This window comes from Pyxicephalus adspersus, chromosome 2 (genome assembly GCF_032062135.1).
Source record: "Pyxicephalus adspersus chromosome 2, UCB_Pads_2.0, whole genome shotgun sequence".
Classification (NCBI taxonomy): Eukaryota; Metazoa; Chordata; class Amphibia; order Anura; family Pyxicephalidae; genus Pyxicephalus; species Pyxicephalus adspersus.
This window is the reverse complement of record NC_092859.1, coordinates 15,564,653-15,588,314: the sequence shown is the minus strand read 5'-3', so window position 1 is coordinate 15,588,314 and position 23,662 is coordinate 15,564,653. Positions and strand designations below refer to the sequence as shown.

Genomic DNA, 23,662 nt, shown 5'->3' with positions numbered 1-23,662 from the left:
TCCCAAAACAGTATTACAACCTCCCAATGTAAATGATCCAGTGTATCCTCCCATAGCAGTCTCTCCCTGGGGTAAACATTTAGCATGCAAGAATCAGTCTCTTTTGTTTCAGAAAATGTATGTTCACTCTCGTATTTTGTGATGTTAGGAATATGATAGGGGGAAGCTGCAGTAATGGTAGTAGTAGTTGAAGTTTCAGTTAGGTAGCAATTGCAATATTACAATTTAGCTTCCACTACTTTATATGCACCCGGGATGGGTAGCATTGCAAATTTAACGCAGCCCAGCACTATAGTACACATCCTCCAGCTACAACCAATGCTATGGGCTGCACACCGGCTCCGGCCTTTATTACCTATCAGGGCCATATCATAGCAATATCTACCTAAACTAATTACCATTAATATTTGGACTATGAAACCTATGCTTCAACTACTATAGGATCTTTGAAGCTTTGAATAAAGCTACGTACACACTTCCAATTATTATCGTCGGAAAACGAACGACGAACGTTCCTGCACGATATATATGAACGATCGTATAGCACCGATACTGCACATAGAGGTAACGACACGATCGTTCGTAGATATTGTACACACAATCGATCGAACGATCGTTTAAGCGATAGAGGAACTATGTGCACGACAGGAAAGTGAACGGACGTTCGTTCATCACGCATGCTCTGAACATGGACGATCAACGAACGACCGTACACACGAACGATGTTCAACGATCGTCGTCCAATCCGATCCGCCGGTCCGGTCGTTCGTTTCCAGCGACTTTACTCGTTCGTCGGCGTCGTTGGTTACTTTTTTACGAACGATTTTTTGCCCAATCGATCGTTCGTCGTTCGATTGGAACGATAAAAATTGGAAGTGTGTACGCACCTTAAGTATTAAAGTGAACCCCTTACTAAGAGATGATGTAATCTACCATTTCAGGCCTAGTTCCAAAAATACTTGTTTGCTTTGTTGATTGTTCTGATCTCCGACCTTTAACTTTCCTTGATGTCTGATTAAATCAGTATTTTTAAGTGTCAAAGGTGTACATTTGACATTTAAAAATACTTATTTTAAATTTCCTGCCCCGTCCTGCCCCCCAGCGCACCACCGCTGCACGCTCACACATCCCATGCCATCTGGCATCTGCGCCTCCTGGCCTCGCATCCCCAACATTCACACTCCACGGATGCAGATGCCGGGCGGGCATCGTTCCTGGACGCCACAGGCTCGTCTGGACCAGGTAAGCCCTTTACAATTACACCCTGAATGTGGGTCAGGGTTACCGCTTTTTGGTGCTGAAAATTAACCCTGAGCCACACTCAGGAATACCAGCAGGGAGGTTAATACTTTCTGATCCCTGACCCAGAATGAGTTTGCAGGTCAGGTGTTCATTTGATGGTCACACAGTTATCTGCATGCTTATATCAGATGTGACTGAGACTACTGAAACCAAAGGATCAGCATTACAGCTAAGGAATCATTATTCCTTACAATGAGCTTATCAGTGGCAGCTTCCATCATCTCTTAGTGATAGGTCCACTTTAAACAGCTTTAAAGAAAACTAACCTTCCAAAAGGTGGACAGTAAATTGTAGATCATGAGGAACGTTGACTTACACTTTAAACAAGCTCCTAGTAGGCCTCCAGAGACCGGACCCAAGAGTTAAGCTGCGTACACACTGCCAATTTTTGTCGTTGGAAAGGATCACGATCCTTTCCAACGACAAGGGAGTGCACGATGCATGAACGGTGCTGTACATACAGCACCGTTCATGCTCTATGGAGAGGGGAGGGGAGGGGGAGAGCGACGGAGCGGCACCCTGCTGTGCGCTCTCCCCTTCCCTTTCATTATGATTGGCTGTCGTCCATCGTCCGTGGATCCGGCAGGTCGGTCGTCCGGACAATGGACGACACCGACTGTACACACGGCAGATTTTCGCCCGATAATTGGCCGATGCCGATTATCGGGCGATAAAAATCTGACGTGTGTACGTAGCTTCACAAATTCCTGATTGCTCAAGGACCCCTAGCAACCTCTGGAGGAACCCTGGTTGAGAAACTCTGTTTAGGAAGAACCCTGGGGTTCTTGAAAATGGATGATTGAGGGTGATAAATAGTCATGTAAATAACAACTGCAGTTGTCACACCCTTGCTACAGTCTAATCTCCAAGTGTCACACACAATCTCGTCACCTTATCATGCTAGACTGGTCTGTCTGCTTCTCCTGCCCTCCTCCTACCAGCACTACCATATTACCTAAGTGTAGATTAGAACAGAAGCAATTAGCTGATCAACCACAAGACATAAAAGACCAATACAAAACTAACATTTATTAGAACAAACTGCATATTTTTGCTTCAGAGAAAAAAAAGGAAATTAACATTTACATAGAAATGAACAAATTAAACAAAAGTGCAAAAACGAGCTTATACTACTCCAGCTGAGCTCATCACTTACACGCTATGATTTGTTTGAGGGCCATGAGTGGATCAGAAGAACCTGAGACCCAGTTATGCTGGTTATAGGATAAACTTGGATAACACAATCATTTGTAAAATGCAAGCTTGAATTACTTCAACATTTATAAAGAAAATAAATTTCAACTTCATTGCAATTGATCAAAGGCATTGCAAATCAAATATTACAATAAAAAAAGCACACTGTGCACTTTCAGTGGCAAAATATTAACACACTATATACTCCGATATAAAAATATATTTATACTACGCAAGAATAAAGAGTGAATCTGATGTATAATGTTGCATACATATATCCTTCATTGAAAATTTCAGCTTCCAAGCCAGTGGGATGAGAGCCCAAAGTGGCTCTGATATCATTAAAAGAATAATTGTACTTATGTACAAAATTAAAGGTATCTGTTTGCCCCCCAAAGTGCAATAAAAAACTAAATTGGACAACCTATTTGTCCAATTGTCCAGATGCAAAGATTAGGCCAATGTGACTGCACCAATCCTTGTTGGCAGTTGTAGTTAACGGTGACGGGATCTCCAAGCTACTTAAAGAATCTAGGGGGTTGGCAGTGGTTGGAGCTCCTGGTGGGTTGAGGCAGGAATTTGTCAAATTAAGGAGGGACTTTACACATTGCTCCACCGTTTCCATCAGAAGCTCAGCCTCCTGTTTACCTCCTACTTTTTTTAGGCATGGAGCCTTCATCTGGAGTCTTTTATAGACTCAGAGGGTCCCATGCTAGCTTCACAATAACTTCCTCAATATTTCCCTGCCTGTAGAATTTTTGCCACCCCAACACAGCAAGCTTCATTAGGTGTCAATTTTTTTTATCATTAGGCGCTACAGCACAGATTGGAAGATGAAGGGATGAATGAAGAAAAGGATAAGTAAATCTTCCTAGACTTTAATTTTAGTTTTGGGCGGAAGGTATAGAAACCTTGTTGGTTTGTAATGCTTTCTGAACTTTAATTACAGCCATTTCTTCTTACTTTCTATCCCTGTCACAACAGTTATCCCTGAAAGGAAGGGAGTGAAACTTTCCAACCTCAATATTAATAAACATTTTTTCCCTAATAATAGAGCAGGTAAAGCTAGGGTCTCTGTCTGCCTATTTTTGATATCTCTCACCAATCCCTAATCTGCCAAGGAAAATGTTGAGTGTTTGGCTTACAGTGGCACCATATGAAGCCAGTTAGAGTGACAGCCAACACCTTTACAACATTGAGAATAAATGGTTTACTTAAATTCCATCACAAAAATACAAACATTTTTGGATCTCATTTAAAAAAGTCGTCACTTGCAATTTTTCCTGGCTCATGGAAAGATTTAAAACTTGAACATGGCTTGGAGAGGATAGTGTGCCTTTTCTTAAGGTGAACTTCAAGCTTTTTTTAAAGGTGTGATAGAGTAAGGGCTACTTTTAGTTTTTGTTACTGTTGTCCGAGAGACACTGCAGGAAGTGAGATGAAATCTTGATATTCATTTGACCAGCTGGTGCTATTGGGAGATTTGCCCTAACTTTGAGCATGAATTCTTAAGGGCTTATTGATAAATAGTTGGGATAAAATTTTTAAATTTTTAACAAATTAATAAATATGATCACCATGTTTATAAAGCTATATATATATATATATATATATATATATATATATATAAATATAAAAGAGGGATACGTTTGATTAGTGATTTTTTTCTTCAATAGCTATTGTTGCTTTAGGGAAATTCACAGCTCTGCTCACTTAAGAGTCGCAGTATACCAGAAATAGAGCAGCAGTGGCCACATACCACCAGCACCGCCATATTAAATTTAACAAGCCATGGACTGTCACTGTGGCTACAGATTGCCAGTTTTAAAAGTTGCAATCTCTTCAAAAGTGGAGGTTGGGATGTTTGAAACACTCACTCATCTCTATTCAGCCCATGGTCTCATACACTTTTGGCTGGCTGTCAAATAGTGTTGATCTAACTCAGCCTTTCCCAACATTTTTACCTCTGACGAAGCCCTATCAGGACCAATTTAGAGGAGGTCAATTCTCATAAATTGATAGCCAATGAAAAGAATGCCTCATATATGTGGAATATCGCCCTTTATAGAAAACTAAAAACATCATTAGGGCTGGCTACATACAGCTGGCTACACCAAATGGAGTTTGCCCAAGAACTATGCAGACATCATCAAATGAGAGGTCAGTAGCCACCACAGTCCGAGGAACCTCTAGCAAACTCTGGAGGAACCTTGGCTGTGAATAGCTGTTCTCCACTTTAAATATGGGAACTGCTTTCAAAAGTGAAAGCAACAACAATTGCTGTAATATAAAATTTAGTATTACACATTGTGACAATTAAGAATTGTTGCTATGATGCAGTGATAATTATATGTCATTTGTGCCTTCAGGCTGGGGAAGGGCTGAATGTTATGATGCTTCAGGTGGATTGTATGTGTACCTCTGACAACATTCTAGTATCCAAAGCCAGATTAAGGTGCAGCTACCTCCCACATAATCAAATAATATCTTGCAGTTTACCCCTTGCATAATATTACATTTTAGTACTTTACGGCGGCCATTTATAATTTCAAATACACTTTATATTTGAATTATCTTCAAAAGTCCCCTCGGCTCCTAAAGATTTGCCATACTTTTTTGAAATCTAAGAACAAACTGCTATTTAAAAAAAGCAAGTACCTGAATTGGTTAAACAGATTAATTTTACTATCATCCTCTAATGGATTGGACATGCAGACTCACCCCTCACCCCGTAAGTTCCTAAAGTGTAGGAGCAGAAATTAGCTACTAATTGCTAAGTAAAGCCGCGTACACACGTGCAATTTTTGTCGTTGTCCAACGACAAAGGACTACACGATGCATCAACAGTGCTGTACATACAGCACCGTTCATGTTCTATGGAGAGGGGAGGGGGAGAGCTACGGAGCGGCACCCTGCTGCACGCTCTCCCCCTTCCCTTTCATTAGGATCGGTCGTCGTTCATCGTCCGTGGATCCGCCAGGACGGTCGTTCGGACGATGAACGACACCGACTGTACACACGACAGATTTTCGCCCGATATCTGGCCGGTGCCCATTATCGGGCGATAAAAATCTGACGTGTGTAGGCAGCTTAAACAAACCAAGACGGCTCCTGAACTAATGTGAGCAACAAAATGTTTTTTTTCTCATTTGTACAGCGCTCCCTGAACAGAATGAGACTTAACCATATATTTGGCTGTTACCAGCACTGTGAAATAGCAGGAATTTTGGATGTTACATCAATGACATAACTTTAGGATGCAGGCAGGTAGGATGGCTATATGGGAAATAGGCTCCTGGGTTTGTATCGCATGTAATGCCGGACTGTAATTCTGCAACAGTTTCCAGGGAAACCAGGGACTTCCAATTTGAGCTGTTACTACAGCACAAACTAAAAGCAATTTTAATGTGAATTTCAAATTTTTATATGATAAAATCCCAGACACACCAAAGGTCTTTAGTGATTCAAACCAGACAGACAGACTTATGCTGGAAGCAGAACTTTAACACCTTGTTCATTCGGACTTCAACTTGGGTGAAAGCAGTGTGAACAGCAAGCTTTTACAAATTGTTCATTCAAGCAGCTGCTCCTTGAAGCCTTTAAAGAGGCTCTCTCACCAACTTAAAAATGAATGATTGTATTTTAACACAATGATTTTGTAATAATGTGCAATGTGTCTTTGAACTAAGTAGCAAATATTTGCCAATTTCCCTGGCCTCTCTATCCTTTATTGTATATCGTAGGCCTCTCCTCTTCTGGGAGAGTCTAATTATTGAATGTGCTGGCCCAACTCCTCTGCCTCTCCCTACATAAACATTTATGTAGCTGTTGGGAAATGGGGTGAAAGGAGAATACTGTACTAAGGCAGCGTTTCTTGACTTGCTAAGATGGGGGAACCTTCAAAACTTTCAGGTTCTAAGGAACCCCTTCTATAATTTCTATATCCACAATTCACAGTACATGGACCTGGGGAACAATAGGAACAATGCCTCTTACATTGCTGGTCAGTGGGGAGAATGTCATCCTTACAGATAGACAAAATGACCTTGGAGGCACGGGTGGACGATTGCTCAAGAAACCCTTAACAACCTCTGAATGAATTCCGGATGAGAAACCCTGCTAGGTTTGTTCACATCACATTCAAGTTGTCTGCACCAAGCAGCTATCTCAATGCTTTTGAATGTTTATACAACAGGTACAAGAACAAGCCTATTTAAGCCTACTAGAAGCATTCATTGTGATGAACCTCCTTAAACTGAATGATACTTTAAAGCAGGGGTGTCAAACTCAAATACACAGTGGGCCAAAATTAAAAGCTTACAAAGTCGCGGGCCAGACTTGAATTTGAAAAAGCACAGCTACTACAATTCCCTGCGTCAAGAAAACTGTCCAATGCGGGGCTTAATGTTATAAATGGCTGGAATGGATGGCTCTTCACTGAAATAGCACCGCAACTAAAATTCCCTGCGTCTATAAAACAATCCAATGCGGGGCCACGCATAGGCAGAGAGCCCGCTGGTCTATAGACGCGAGTGATGCCAGGAATTGTAGTAGCGGCGCTATTTCAATGCAGCGGTGGGCCAGGTGTAATTTATATTTAGGATACTTTTGGGGGCCAAAAAAAAAAGTTTGACAGAGTTGGACACTCCTGCTTTAAAGGCTCCAATTTGTTTCACATGCAAGAAGCTTGCTGTACAAGAAGCCAGTGTGAACAAGTCCTAACTTCCTGAAACTTAATCATTCTGTTTCTGTCCTTCATTTGAGGCGTGAACAAGGTCTAAACCACATCCATTATAATGCACTGCAAAGGAGCAAGCCCAACCTGCATACAGGATGAACAAAACTTTCTGTCCTCAAATTTATTACACCATTTACATCCAATGAGCGGCCTTACTGCCTAGGTTAATCCTATGGCTGTGGGCACATGAGTTACAAGAGTGAATGCAGAGAAATGCCAACAGGGTCAGAGTAAAGCCACTTATATATATTTATTTCTCCAGCATATCTGTTTGGCTGAAATTCCATTTTAATAAGTCCCTGAATTATCTAAAACATGTCCTAAAAAAGTAATATAATAACAGCTGATGCAAATGTAGAAAGAAAGGTAGTAAACAGGTTTGCATATCTCAGATTTCAGAATGGTGCAGCCTTTTTTGTTTTTTTTTTATCAAGAGTGCCCAATGTTTCCCCACAAACATTAAGGAATTTAAATAATTTAGAACAGGACCTTATACTGGTAAATGCACATAGAAAGAAACAATATTCCACAATGCACAGCTTGAACTATTACTATGATGTGTAAGTGGCATCAAGCACAACAAATACATGGAAATATGTATATAAAACAATATATATACACACATTATACAGAAAAAAAAAAAGAAAGTGCCTATACGCATCCACCCAACCCAATAGGCCTGATTTATTAACTTCCCTAGCGGTCTAATTCATTCCAAATTTTCATGCAAAAAGTGGTACAATTTTTTGCATGGAAATTTATTTTTCATTGTAGGCAATAATTCTTAGGCATACCTCACTAATATTTAATAAATTTAATAATAATCTTTAAATAACAAAACACAAAAATCTATTAAACAAAAATATTTAAACATGTAAGTGTACAGTAGCATTTATATATATATATATATATATATATATATATATATATATATATATATATAATTATATTATATTAATATTTCTTTGTATTGGACTCAATACAGCTATTTTGTATCGAATCCAATACAAAATTGTTTGAATTTCCCACCGAACCGCCGGCCCGCACTGACGCATGTACCGACGTCACCGTAAACCCCGTAGATCTCATCTCTGCACTTCGCGGCTGGAGATCCAGGAGGAAGGACGTGCCCCCAGGAGCTGCGGGGACAAGCAGGACGCCGGAGGACAGCGACAGAAACGTAAGTGTTTTTTTTTTTTTTTAAGTTAAAAGCGACCCCGAGTGTGACTTGGGATTACCTCTAGGGGGGGTTAAAGCTCCCCCAGACTGGAGATAATAGATTAAGATAGGAGAAACTGGCTGATCCAGTAAACCTGGAAAGGATTTCTTAAAAATAATTTGCTATTAATTAGCAAATATTTTCAATTTAGGATAAGGTCTGATAGATCACCCTGGTTCTCCCATGATTATCTATCTTCCTCAAGAAAGACTTAATAAATCAGGCCAATATTTCCAAGTACAAGCTGGTATCAAAAGGGTGTACAGTGCATAAAAGCAGCACAGGTACCACCATCTCCTGAATGGCTTTCCTTTAATACTTGGGAATGGAGTTCACATGGGGAAAGGAGTTCGTAACTGTGCAGTGTGGGAGGCTTTTTCGTATTTCGTCAATTCCTTGGCCCTCAAAAAAGATCCCATTGAGGTTCAGATAATTTAAGGCTGGCAAATTTATGCACACGGTTATGATACAGTTCGAGGAGAGGCAAAAGCAATATTCCAACCACAGCTTCTCCAAAGTCCTAACACCGGACAAGCAGGACAAACCATCATCTGTCAGAGAGCAGAAATTGGTTAGAGCCAAAGTCCGTAAGTGCTTCAGATGACAACCGATCAAATGCAATGTGATGTCAGTAATATCACAGCCGTTAAGTTTTAGGTGTGCAAGTCCTTTAAGATGGGAAACAGCTTTCTGTATTCCAATGTCAGTGACTCTGTATGTGCCACAAAGGTGTAGGGTTTTTAGGGCTGACTGACTGCAGATGGCTTCCAAATGATGGTTGGTAAAGGATGACACATTGTTCAGAATAAATGTCTCCAGTTTTGGAAGCGTTTTGCTTTTGTTGGGTGATGTGATCCAGGACTTTGGGATCTCACACTGGGAAAGCTCCAGCATCTTTAAGGTGGACGGCAGACAGTCATAGCTCAAAGAACGAAGGTTTGTCTCTTCCAAGTGTAGGTTTTCCAAGCTGGGATAGCGCTTATCCAACACTTGGAGAACGGCGGGTGTTAGAAACTCCTGCTTCTTAATGGACAGTAAGAGTCCCTTGATTTTCAGGGTGTGCAAGCCGGTGCCAAGCCATCGTCTGACCAAATTCCAAAGGATCTTAGAATTCAGCTGTCAAACAGAAAAAATATCATCAAAGTCACAATACAATATATCATGTACATGCCATCCTGGGGCAACTACACCCCAAAGGCAAACTGGCATCTGACAAAAGAATGGTAATGATTACATTAAAAACATGGCCTCCCAAACATTGCTATGCTGCTGAAAGCAAAAACATTCCTCATGAACTAGTTTACATGTAGCAGATCTCCTGAAACCTCAAGAAATGGAGTTTCACTTTAATTTCTATACATATCACATGGCATGTGATTGGGATGAGCAGTTAGCAACAATTATTGTACACTAACCAGAGTTGTCCCCAGACCCTTTTAGCTGGGTGCACCACCCGGCACTTTTCAGTAACCAACCAGCTGTTTTTGCGTGTTTATGGATGAGTTAGGTCACAATGTAGGGCCTGCCACCTGCCTACAACTTCTTCCCACCCACCTTAAAACAAATCCTGGGTTCAACACTGCTAACCAAAAAAAAAGAAAATGCATTTACAAACAAAATATGGCTGACCCATTAAACAGAGAAACGGCACATGAAGTGAACGTGAAGCACACTGCTTCAAACACAAATGAAATACATATATCAGAGATGATTTAGTTGAAACAGACTTTCTATTTTTATCCATCAAGTTTTGAAATTTACACAAATGAACCACACAGTACTGCCCTGAATAGCAGGTAAGGAAAACTTTTACTCTCACTTCCAATTTTCCCCCTCCTGTGTCAGGAAAGTGAAAGGAGAAGCAGCACTGTGATAAAGCTCTGCTGTTGAGTGACTGCCAGAGGCCAATACCAAGCCACCTTCAGTATGTGCACTGCTTGCTTAAAATACGTTTATTAATGAATATGAAGCTGTATTTATGTGTCGTTATCTGGCTGGAGGTCAGCATCAAAGCAAACACTAAACCATAAGGTTATTTACATTGAATTATAACCTTCACCAACAAAAACAATCTACGTTTACAATTACATTCCCTCGTAATAAGTTTAGAGGACAGGAACATTGACACTGATCTGTCAGGTGGTGAACAGTCACATCTGTTCTGTGAATCTGGTTTGTAGTGACTGCATACAGCATTGACTTCTCTATGAGAACATCTAACCACCTGTTTCCTGTCCCCCCCTCTACAGTTATGAAAACCGTTACAAGTTCTGTGCTAGACAGACCAGTAAAATACAAATCTGTGCCCTAGAGAAACGGCAAGTCCGTTAGATAAACTCAGGACCAAAGAGAAAACTATGGAGGTCTATAGTAGGCATGCAATGTACATGTGCATGCAACTTCACCTTCCACTGACCTGATTCTGAAGCTTCTACAGGGAATTAATATTATTAAACAGGATTTATATAGCGCCAACATATTAGACAGCGCTGTACATTAAAAAGGGAATTAATAATTCTGTCCAGGTAACATCTTACAGAGAGATTTTTCATCAGCTTTACATACAGACCCAACTGTCCAGCCACTGTCACAGTTACATATGTCTGGACAAACTATAAATTGCTGCCAGGGTTTCTTACAACTTTTGTTTTGTTTAAAACAAAGCAAAAGCTTTAGCTGGAGTTAAATGTGGTAATTATTTTAAATCCATGAAAAACAACAACATATCTAAATCAACCTATTAATATAACTTTCAGGAATTCACTTTTCAGGCGGGTTATTATTGCAGAAAGGGACAGGTGATATCCCTTCCAAAATATTACCTCTTACGTGCCTGATTGCACCAGGTTTCTGACAAAAAGCTGAGCTGTGCATGTGCAGCATGAGCATTGGTTGTCAGGATACCCAGCATTCCTGGCTTCCTCTGCACATGCTGGGAATGAATGAAATCCCAATGTGCTCGCTTGGGAGTTACGTCATCTGGCCTGGCAAATTAAGACGGCTGAAGATCATCTACTGGAAGAAGAGAAAGAAGAAAGTGGCGATACATTGCTAGGGAAAGGGGAGTAACGAAGATTTAAAGCGTAGCTAAACTCTGAATTTTCACTTTACATAAAAGCGTAGACAACCTTTTATTATAAAGTAAAAATCTGTTTTTTTATTTTTTTATTTAAAAAAAAAAAAAAAAAAAAAATCTAAAGGGTGCAGCACTGCTCCCTAATTCTCAATCGCCTAGGTGATCGAGAATGAATGGGAGTGCAAAGCCTCCCGGGACACTTACGTCATGCATCCCGGGAGGCTCTTGGTTGCTCCTTCTGCGCATACATGAGCCGGGACGATGTGGGACCCGATGGAAGACACCTCCGGATGGATTGGACTGCCCTGCGGAATTGAAGGTAAGTGAGTTTTTTGTGTTTTGGGGGAGTTTGGGTTTTGTTCCTCTTTAATTCTGCTTTAAAGAAGTGGAAAAATAATGAAGTGAGGCATTGGTACTCCTGAGGCCAAGATTCTAAATGTGAATAAGGGGTACGAACCAGGACGACATCACAGCTTGCAGATTTGGCACAGAACACAGCTGGCTGCACAGTAACAATAATAGTAAAACTGTTTCTGCATACACACATACCTCTGGTGCTTGTTGTGGGTGCAGGTGCATGTTAAAAACTGTGTGTGTGGGGAAGCAGGGTGAACAAAGTCTATACCGAATAAAAAACAAATAAAACTTTTTGTCAAACATCCAAAACCGACCTTGTATGGCGTTAAATCGACATGTCTCCACAGAGATTTATCCAACACCAGCCTCTTCCAACGCTTGCAGACTCTAAAAAAACAACAAAAAATGATCACTGCAGGGTTATAAATGTGAAGGAAGGTAAAATAAAGACATTTATAGAAGAGAAAGCTAGGTGATGATCAGGTTCTGAGAACAGGGACTACTACATACAATTTGGCTATGGAGGCTTTTACTTCGATTGAGGTCAGAGCAAAGCAGGTCGGGTAGCACAGCAAAGGTTGAGGGAGTTCACACAAGGCAACCTGTTGTTTTTTTATTTTAATGGTCGAAGTGACAGGTTCTCTTTAAGGGATTTTGTAAACAAACCTAAAAATGATCGCAACAGTAGAACTTCAAATTGTTGACCCGTAAAGATTGTAAGCTCTTCAGGGCAGTGTCCTCTCCTCCTGTGTCACTGTCTTTATCTGTCTGACAATTGCAACCCCTATTTAATGTACAGCGCTGCATAATATGTTGGTGCTATATAAATACTATTTATTAATAATACATTTCGGAACTGGCAGAGTTGGTCCGGGGCAAAGGGCTTTGGGTTGCCTTGTCTCCAGGGCATGGCCATAGATAACAACAAAAAAAGTTTTATTAGTAAATTAAGAAGGGGTTTGAATATTTGTCCTTAAACTTCAACCTGTTGGATTCTGTGAGCTGGCCCCTACAGATAGAAGGCCCTGGGGCTCCTATAAAACACCAAGGAACCCATTGAGCAGTGTGCAAAGCACTGTAGGTACACATGGCTGGGTCAACCACCTACCTGATGGCTGGCTGCGGACACACTGTTATTTCACCACTTATTACCAATGATAAAACTCCTATTTTGCTCAATCCATTCCTTCCTCCCAAATCTTCCTTATCTTAATCCAAACTTAAGTTACGCACACATGTCCAATGGTTTGTGGCCGATATCGGACGAGAATCCAGCGTCTGTACAGCGCCCGCGGTCCATTGTCCGAACAACCGTCCTGGCGGATCCACGGACGATAGACGACAAACGATCCTAATGGAAGTGAATGAGAGAGCACAGTGGGGTCCTGCTCCGTCGCTCCTCCCCCTCCCCATAGAGCAGAACTGTGCTGTATGTACAACACTCCTTCATACATCGTGCAGTCCTTAGTCATTGTAAAGGATTGTGAAAGATCCTTTCCAACGGCTATAATTGAACGTGTGTAGCCAGCTTTAATCAAGGAGTATATTATCCACTACACAAATAACTATGAAGTCATAACAAAGGTTACTACCTGCAATAAAACCCTCTTGAAGCACTTAGGTAATTCAAATTATAACTTCCAGGGGGTGTGTTGAGATATGGATACCTGGCCATAATTTCCTTTCCTTAGATCTTATTATCATCTTCCGGCCAGGTTATAAACTCACTAAGAAACCAAAGCGACCAACCTTTATATTTACTTTATATTAGTGGAAGGACAATGGAAACGCAACAAGTACAGGTTACCTTTTTGACACCTCTCCATCATTTTGGAACAATCTGACACAGAACTTTTAAGTGGGCGTGGTCTAAACTATGTGACATCACTGTTTGGGGGTGGGGTCATAGTGGTGATATTACTGCCACCACCAATAGGGGGCTCCAGCTAACTGGGCATTTTTGATGTGACTTTTGCAAGAGGTCCAGTTGTGTCAGGGAAAGTCAGATCGGGTGTCACAGCAGCAATAAAAATGTGACAGAATTCTGCCTTACTTGTCATTATTCTAATGAGAGGAAGAGATAGTCAGCGAGTGATGTACTCAGCAATAAGCTGGACACAACCCATTACTTTCCTATGGAGGAGAGGGCAAGGGATAAGAAGAGGCCCATGTCCCCTATCAGTCACACATAAAAACATAAATAAGGCCTTCTCCCTCTGGCCTGCATATACACAGCCATGACAGCTGCACACAGGTCTCCATGGCAATGTTTACACACCAGCGTTCCCCTGACACTTCTTACCGGCAGCTCCGGATGAGATCCCGCACTGACAGGAAGCTCAGCACCTCCAGCAGCACGCTATCGGGCAGCCACGACAAGGTTGGTGTCACTGAAATGCCGCTATTGGCCATAGAAGGAATCCCCGAGCTCTCTCCGCCATACGCCACAGCCGACATCTTCATCTTTGGCAGCTCCTAGTTCCAATCCTGGAGGACCCGGAAGTGACGGCGACCAGATGACAGGAAGTGGGCGGGGCTTCACGTATCAAACATGAAACCCGGGAAAAGTAGACTTGAGGGAAAGGGTTCAGGAAGGGTTATGGGAGGTGCAATAGTAATATTGTAGGGGGATATAGAGATTGAGTAAGGGGTGAGAGGTATTGGGGTGCACTGGTGTTATTGTAAGGTTTAGGAAAGGGAAGACAGGTAATGGGGTGCACTGGTATTGCAGGCTGATATAAGGGTACAGGAAGGGGTGAGACAGGTAATGAATGGGTGTATAGTGATATGAGGGTACAGGAAGAGTTAAGAAGTGCAATAGTAATATTGGATAATTTTGGGGTGAGGCAGGTAATGGGGTGCGCTGGTATTATTGCAGGCTGATAAAGGGTTCAGGAAGGGTTATTAGAAGTGCAATAGTAATATTGGATAATTTTGGGATTAAGTAAGTGGGGATAGGTAATGGGGTACACTGGTAATATTGTAGGGTGATATCAGGGTGCAGGAAGGGTTAATAGAAGTGCATTAGGATGATATTGGGATTAAGTAAGGGGTTAAAGGTAATCGGGTGTACTGCTATTAATGTCGTTTTTAGGAAGGGGAAGACAGGTAATAGGGTACACAGGTATTGCAGGGTGATATGGGGTTCAGGAAGGGGGGAGAGAAGATAGGGTGTAGGAAGGGGAGACAGGTAATGGGGTGCACTGGTATTATTGCAGGGTGGTATGAGGGTACAGGAATGGTTATTAGAAAGTGCATTAGTAATATTGTGATTACGTAGGGGTTAGACAAGTATTGGGGTGCACAGGTAATCTTTCAGGGTGATATGGGGGGCAGGTGATGGGGTACACTTACATTTTCTGAGGGTGATATGGATTAAAGGAAAGGTAAAACAGATGATGGGGTGAAGTGATACCTTATGCAGAGTCAGTCTACTATATCCTGTAACCTGTCTTGGGCTCCAAAGAAATAGAGATTTGGGGTATGTGTGGTCCCTTTATAGTCAGGACCCCATATCACATTCAGCCACACCCATGCATCCACCCTTCACTCAGGTGTCCTCCCAACCCCACTTATGGGATCTTCCTTCTATTATCCACCAGTAGGGGGTTCTATGTGGGGGTGGGAGGAGGAGGGGGGATATAGTCAGAGGGTCACCACAGCTCTATTGATGGTTTTCAGACCATGGTATTGTCCTAAGAGAATGCAAGGCAAGGGGAAGCTAATAAAACAAACCCCATAGGGGGTAATTTCACCTATTCATATGTCTTATTTCTCAATTCATTAGTGAATATCTCCTGACTCCTCTGTCTTCAGGGACATTCCAAAATCAACCCCCACCAGCCTTATCCACAGTCTAGTTGAATTTCAAACTCGGAAGGATATGCAAAAATGTTAATTTCATCCAACTAATGCATTCCAACAGGGTGATATGGGGATACAGGGAGGGTAAGACAGTTGGTATTGATGGTGAATGGTATGGTAATGATATTCATGCAGGGTGATAAAGAAAGGGGAAGACTTTTCATGAGGTGTACTTATATTATTGCCTGGTGATATGGGGTTTAGGAAGGGAGAGACAAGTGATGGGGAACACTTAAAATACTGCAGGGTGATATTGGGGGTTCAGAAAGAAGAGCAGTTGATGGGGTGCACCGCTATTGTTATGTGATACAGGTACAGGTGAGACATGATTGGGTGCACTGGTATTATTGTAGGGTGATACAGGGGTTCAGGAGGGAGGAACAAGTGTTGGGGTACAAATGAATTATTTCAAGGTGATATGAGGGTACAGGAAGGGTTAGAAGAAGTGCAATAATAATATTGTAAAATGGTATGGGGATTGGGGTGAGACAAGTAATGGGATACACTGCTAATTTTCTATGGTGATAGGGGGTTTTAGGAAGGGGGGACAAATGATGGGGTGCACTGGTATTTTTACTGGGTGAAATGGGGAGCAGATCATGAGGGTACACCAAAATGTTCTGAAGATCATATGGGGGTACAGAAAAAGTTAGATTATGGAGTGCACTGGTATTATTACATTGTGCTATGGGGGTTTAGAAAGGGGGAGCAGGTATGAGGGTACACTGAATATTTCTGAAGATGATATGGGGGTACAGGAAAAATGACGGATAATAGACAACATCTGCTACTATGTCTGCAAGTACTTAGAGTCTTAAGCTGCGTACACACTTCCAATTTTTATCGTTGGAAATGAACGACGAACGACCGATTGGCCAAAAATCGTTCGTAAAAAAAGTAACCAACGACGCCGACGAACGAGGATAGTCGTTGGAAATGAACGACCGGATCGGATTGGACGACGATCGTTGACCATCTATCGTGTGTACGGTCGTTCAGTGATCGTCCATGGTCTGAGCATGCGCGGTGAACGAACGTTCGCACACTTCCTGTGGTGCACGTCACTTCCTGTATCGTTCAAACGATCGCATCTATCGTGTGTACAATATCTTTGAACGATCGTGTCGTTATCTGTAGGTACAGGATCGGTGCCATACGATCGTTCGCAGATATCGTGCAGGATCGTTCGTCGTTCGTTTACCAACGATAAAAATTGGATGTGTGTACGCAGCTATAGTCCCTGGCCCCTTTTTCAATCCCCTTAGGCCCTTTTTTCTTGTCCTTCAATTTCCCCCATCTTTCTCTTTCCTGTGTTTCCTTTCCTCTCTTATTCTATTCTGGTTCACTCTGCTCTTTTATATTTTATCCTAAAACCCCTTGAGAGATCAATGGAGCACTGTTACTAGGACAGCGATAGTCTTGTGTTTATTATATTCCCTTTTTTACATGCTAGATCAGGGGTGGGCAAACTTGTTTTTAGTCAGGGGCTGACTGATGGGAGAGTGGGCGGGGTTATGCCATCATGACACCACTGAACATGACGTTATGATGGCATAACCTCCCCTTCTCTCCCATTGCAGGCTCAAATCCAGGGGACGTTTTCCGTGGCTCTGGCCGGTGCGCCCCCCCCCCCAGCAGGGACCTTCTTCTGACCCTGCTCAGGGTGGCACTAGGGGGACCACCCAAAGGGCCGGAGAAACATCCCTATTGAGCCGTAGTTTGCCCATGCCTGTGCTAGACTGTAGTTGATTTAATCTGTTTTTGTTTGCCATTTGTGTAATCTGTTCTATTTCATGTTTTATATATTTGCTTGCTTAGGTTTCTAAATAAAAATATATTTAAAAAATTGTCAGTGGGTATGTATAAGAGCATGGTTACACAGGATTAACCTGTGAGTTAAGAGTTAGTGTTCCAGGCTGTTTCATGACATTTTCATCTTTCATATCTTTCAGTAAGGATACTTTATCACCTTATATAAATAATATATTAATAATATTAATATATATACATATTAAAAATATATTGTATAAAATGTAGGCCTTGTGTTCATCTTCTGGTACTTTTGACATGTATGTAGGAGAAAGCAGTGTAACCCTAGGGTATAAAATAAGCAATTCACCAGATCTATTGAAGACTTGTGATGTGTGGACATATGTCCCATGTTTGTAAGCGAGATACATTTCACAATTTATTCTTCAATTTGTGGGCAATTAGCTATAAAAAGTGCAGTAAACCTGTGTGTAACCTGAGCCTATTTTTTATTTTGATATCAAACCTGACTAGAAATATAGTGTGGTCCTTTCATTTCATGAGAATTAACCTTATATATATATATATATTTGAGCTGTATATTCCCTATCCTAATTCTGGACCTAATCACCAGAGGAATGCTGAGGTCCTTTCACAGAATGGCAATTGGCTTTGTCATAAATGAGCGGAGTGTTTCTTATCCCTATATGAATCTGACCACTAGGAGAATGGCCAAGGTCTCTACCTGAATGGGAATAATTCCAATCCCAATACTGGACCTGACTAGTGGGGAATGCCAGGGTCCTTCTATGGGATGGGAATTAGCCTTATTGTGTATATAAGCGGGCTGGTTTATATTCTTACATCAGACTTGACCATCATGGGGCGGCATTACTGCAGTGGTCCTCAACCTTTTGCAGCTCACGGACCACTCAATCTACGGACTACGCATGCACGGTCCGGAGTCCAGTGTCATTCAAAGGGAAATAAACTTTCCCCTGAGTGACGTGATAGTGCGTTTTACTGGATAGGAATTAGCCTTGTCATGTATGCGCAGACTATTTCCTATCCTAGGGGTCGGCAAACTCCGGACTTTGGGCCAGATATGGCCTAGCCAGTAGTTCATTTCGGCCTAACGCCCCCTGCCAATCTGGCCTAATGTTGGCGGGCAACCCGCGGATCGGCCAGGGGGCGTTAGGAACTACTGGAGCCGGAGCCGCTGGAGCTCCGGTGACGCCCCCTTGCAGTTGCTCCCCTTTTTAATGCGGCCGGCGTTGATACTTCCACCGCGGTAAATAGGGAATGCTCCCTGAAGGTAATGCCTGGCAATGCATACGAAGGAGAGGGATTTCACTTCAGGGGGCGTTCCCTGGTGGGTCCAGCCTAGTGTGCTCCCGCCTTTATACCTGACCTGACCACTAAGAGGGTTCATAAGGTCCTTGATTTGGATGAGAATTAGTCTTGGTCTATATGATCAGGCTATTTCCTATCCAAATACTGGACCTGACCATTAAGGCAATGATGGGGGTCTTTGTACGGGATGGGAATTAGCCTTGTTATATATGAGCAGGCTATTTCCTATCCTTATACCAGACCTGACCACTGGGGGGCAAAAGATCCCTCTATGGAAGGGAAATAGCTTGCTTACACTGATCAGGCTATTTCTCATACTCTGGAGGGATGATCCTTCTATTGGATGGAAATAGTCACAACTCCATCATCTCCATAAACACACGCACTTCCGCCTAATCTGCTCTTGTTCATCTGCTAGAATGTCTACACAGCTACACAGCAACTATAGCAGCTGCCATTTGTTTTCAGCATAACTTTGTCACATGACAAAATACTGTGATCACCAGGTTGGTATGTGGGTGTGCTTTGTAAGTAATAGTTGTCAATGAACCTATTTACACCACGTGTAAAACTCCAGCTCACATGAAAGTTTCCGTAGTGTAGTGGTTATCACGTTCGCCTAACACGCGAAAGGTCCCCGGTTCGAAACCGGGCGGAAACATCTTTTTACCCCTTTAATTAAACTCCTGCCGTGGTTGTTCTGCAACGTAAAATAAACTTTTAAAAAAACAACTAAATATACAATATTCCAGCAAAACAAATAACTATATTTATTGATTTTGAGGAGATTTATAAATCATTTAGAAGTCAGTGTGAAAATAAAAAAAAGAATGTGCTCCAGGTGAGGCTCGAACTCACAACCTCGGCATTGCTCACCAGTTACTGTCTTATAAGTACCGCGCGCTAACCGATTGCGCCACTGGAGCAACTGTGTAGATATGGTACCAGAAGTGCTGAAGAACATGTGTTAGTAGAATGAAGGATGTCAACATTTTTGTCATATTTAGACAAGAAGAAGAAAAAAGTGTTCTTTGATTTTAGATGAGCATAGTGGAAACATTTGACTACCTAGGCTGAACTGGGCTGAATATTGCATTTATTATCTGTCACACAAAGCATCACGCGCTGCTATCAAATTGTACTGATATTTATCTTCTTCAGTTACTTTTTTACTAAACATACAATTTGAATTGACATGGTTCTTATCTTATAATTTAGCTGGTGCCGTATGACAGGCCTCTTTCCTTGATGTGTTTGTAGATTAATATTATTATTTTTTTACAGATAACAGTTTGCAAAAGGAATAGTCTCCCATTAGTGGAAAAATACTTTAGGAATATTTTCAAGGCTGAACTACAGGTGGATTAATTGTAACAAAAATATTTATTTTCAAGCATATCTAAACCCTAACAATGAACTTTTTCCCTTTTCTGTTTGTTAACCATTCTATTAAAAATCATTTTTTGTTTTATCTGTTTAATTAGTGCATAAACGTTCTTGTTTCCAGCGACAAACAATGGAGCAAGTGTTGTAGAGCAGTGGGCCCCAACCTTTTGGATGTCACAGACCACTAAATTTACGGACTCCGGATCGTGCATGTGCGGGGAGCAGTGTGTCATTACACGACATAGGAGGACAGTTCTACAGATACTCGATTAAAAACCTACATGTTGGGCAACATAAACTTGTCTGTGGTGTCATTTCCAGGGAAAGCAATCTGATAAGTGTACATAGTCTTAATGAAGGAGAGAGAAGTGGTTTACCTAGAGGACTTTCAGCTTTGGATGTGTAACCCAAGATCCTCACATTCAGCAAAAGTTCAGCTCAGCAGGACACTAGCAATTTCCAACCCTGAAGCATAGCAGTCACATTTACCTTTTGGATGCAAAAGTATTAATAGGAAATATAAATACACATCAGTTCAGTAAACAGGTGCTGTTTACCTGTTTAAAATTGGCCACAGGTCGGTGTGTTCCCATTTACTAGTGATCATCAGGGAGAAGGACCTATTACCTATTACAGGAAATTCAGGTAATCACCACTGTATACCCCGATAACAGGCATACAGGTCATAATCATTCTCGTGAATACGATACTGGTGATCCCGTTAATAATGTGCATGGCATGGTTAAAGCTGCCTGTTGTGTACAGAGAACAAGCCAACCAAAGTTAGCTGAACAACACGATTATATTAGAACCAAATGTCAGATTTTTTGGCCTTATTCCGAACAGCAGCACTATTCTGGACTACAATGTATGGAAATGCTATGCCAAATATTCTTCCCCTCAAAGGATGGGCAAGGAAAAAGCACTAGCATCACTCGGCTATGATGGTCATGGAGTATCTTAGGCTACACTTGTATACCTTCAACCTCAGAAGTTAGGACATAATAAAGTATTGGGTGTCCAAGATGGCCAAAGCTTGAAGAACATTTGTTGAAGGATGCTTGCCTGTCCTTCCTCTGCAAAAAGGATTTTTTTGGGAAGGATGAGTGGTGATGGGGGGGGGGGGGGGGGGGGGGGGGGGGGGGGGGGGGGGAGTGATCCACCTGTCCACAGCCAATGTTAACAACCTGACCTTTACCAAATAAAACAAGCTTGCATCTCTGATTACATCCACAGCCTTTTGGTAGATCACACTGTTGAGCTGCAGCATGTAGAGTCTCTTGGCCTGATCTTTTAAGATTCTCCAAGACTGGAGAAGATAGACTGTCATGGGGAACCTTGGTTGTTCCAGCAAATCTGGAATGGATTTCTTAAAAATCATGAGCTTTTAATTTCAGGTTTACTGGACCACCCAGTTTATTCCATGATAGTTAATCTTCTCCAGTTTTGGAGAACTTAAATAAATTAGGCCCTTTGTTCATGATTAAACATATATTTAATAAATTAGGAGCTCTTAATGCCCTTCACCCAGTACCTAGTAGTGGTGTCACTTTTGCCTTAATTTCTATCACTACTCTCTACATGAGAGACCAGAAAAACCAAAAGGCAAACTAGGCCGGGAGGGCAAATGGAAGAAAGTATTATCGCAAGTGCATGTGCATTGTCATACAAAGGTGTAAGTCATCCTAAGGAAGTTTTCCAGACAGAGTGAGACCTCATAGATGGGTAGTCCAGCAAAGATTAATCCAGCCGACAAGTAATATGAGGTCAGACGAAAGCTAGGCCAGAAACAAACACCAATGAAATCAAATCCACAACAGCTAAAGATGTTAACAATATCATTGGCGAGGGGTCCAGAGATTGAATTGAAAAAGCAATATCAGTCAACGTTGTTAACACCACCAATGGAAAAATAAATAAAATACACCTGATATTTGCTTGTATTTGCAGTAACACGGTTTGAGGAGCAGCAAAGGTTGTTAATTGTTTTGTCACAAACACTTGTGCCCTAATTGTGAAGTAATAAAAGATTAAGGATAGAAGTGTTGGCTCTCATTCTGTATTATTGACATTTTCTATAATTAATAGCAACAGAAGTGTGAAAGCAAAAGTCAGTGGCACTGGAAATGGCATGTTGCAGGGGACATTCCTGTAATGTGTAGTTGTTGGAGAGTTCCCCTACTTCATTTGGTTTGGCAAAAAGTTGACAGAACAGAAATTGAGGAAAATCTCTTCAAAAAAGGGAAAATAATATTAGTAAAAAGTTTATGCAAAATGAAAATTAAATTAGTTACATGCACACACATAAATCTGCTTAGATAGGAGACGTAATTAGTTAGTGGATTTGGATGCTTCAATTGTTGATTTTACCCACTTCATGGATTTGATTTTTCATATAAAATGTAGTTACTAGGTGAGTGGCTCGTAATATAAAACATAATCTGCGGCAGCATGTAATTGGTCATTATTTACTCCAATAAATGTGTGGCTTCAGTCCTGTTAGTGAGCACTCAAGGAGGTCAGAGGATGGCTGTTGGTCATCTCTAATTAAATGTTGGCCCTTATTTATTAAAGCTCTCCAAGGCTGGAGAGGATACACTTTCATCAGTGAAGCTGGGGGGTCCAGCAATCCTGGAATGGATCTGGTCCAGTTTTTAAAACATTGCAAATAACAAAGAACTTTGAAGAAAGCCCATTGTTTACTCAATATTATGTGGTGTATGTATTCTAAAGCTGAATACACACGTGCAAGTATTGTCGTTGGAAAGGATCTTTCACGATCCTTTCCAACAACTAAGGACTGCACGATGCATGAATAAGTGCTAAATATACAGCACCATTCTGCTCTATGGAGATAGGAGGGGGAGAACGACAGAGTGGCACCCTGCTGTGTTCTCTCCCCCATTTCCCTTGCATTAGGATCGTTCGTTGTCCATGGTCCGTGGATCCACCAGGACGGTCGTTTGGACGATGGACAGCGGATGCTGTACACACGCCAGATTCTCGTCTGATATCGGTCCTGAGCCGATTATCGGGCGGGAACCTTTGGACATGTGTACGTAGCTTTAGCATCATCCTGCGTAGAGGTTTTGAAGCTTGATAACTATCAAAGCACCAACGAGGGTAGGCATCACTGCAGCTTGCCAATTAACCCATCATACATACACAAGGTATTCAAGACCATATCTTGTATTAGAAAGACGCGTACTTTACAGCCATGTCCTTAATGTATGCCATTTATTATTATGCCCAGACAACCATGTAAAGAGTTTACATTTATGCAACTTCTTCAGACAGTTCCTCCCTTTCCTTCTTAACAAATTGTGAAATAAACAATGAGACATAAACAATAGTTTATTGAAAAAGGTGTCAAACTAGAAATATTTAATAATTAATGCATATGTTTTCATGGTACTAGGGACGT

At 41.5% G+C, this 23,662-nt stretch overlaps 1 protein-coding gene and 2 non-coding genes across 3 annotated transcripts; 1 reads left to right on the top strand and 2 right to left on the bottom strand.

Moving 5' to 3' along the window:
- Positions 1-7,459: 7,459 nt before the first annotated feature.
- On the bottom strand, positions 7,460-14,380 carry FBXL12 (F-box and leucine rich repeat protein 12). The gene is made up of 3 exons (XM_072399657.1): positions 14,189-14,380; positions 12,201-12,273; positions 7,460-9,569 (listed from the first exon to the last, which is right to left on the bottom strand). The coding sequence occupies exons 1-3, from the start codon at positions 14,347-14,349 to the stop codon at positions 8,766-8,768; spliced, it is 1,038 nt and encodes a 345-aa protein (XP_072255758.1). The 5' UTR covers positions 14,350-14,380; the 3' UTR covers positions 7,460-8,765.
- Positions 14,381-19,440: 5,060 nt separating this feature from the next.
- Positions 19,441-19,513, top strand: TRNAV-AAC (transfer RNA valine (anticodon AAC)). Its single transcript has one exon. It is a non-coding gene; the product is annotated as a tRNA-Val (tRNA).
- Positions 19,514-19,685: 172 nt separating this feature from the next.
- TRNAI-UAU (transfer RNA isoleucine (anticodon UAU)) lies at positions 19,686-19,778 on the bottom strand. Its single transcript is given in 2 exon segments — positions 19,686-19,721; positions 19,741-19,778. It is a non-coding gene; the product is annotated as a tRNA-Ile (tRNA).
- Between the last annotated feature and the right edge of the window lie 3,884 nt (positions 19,779-23,662).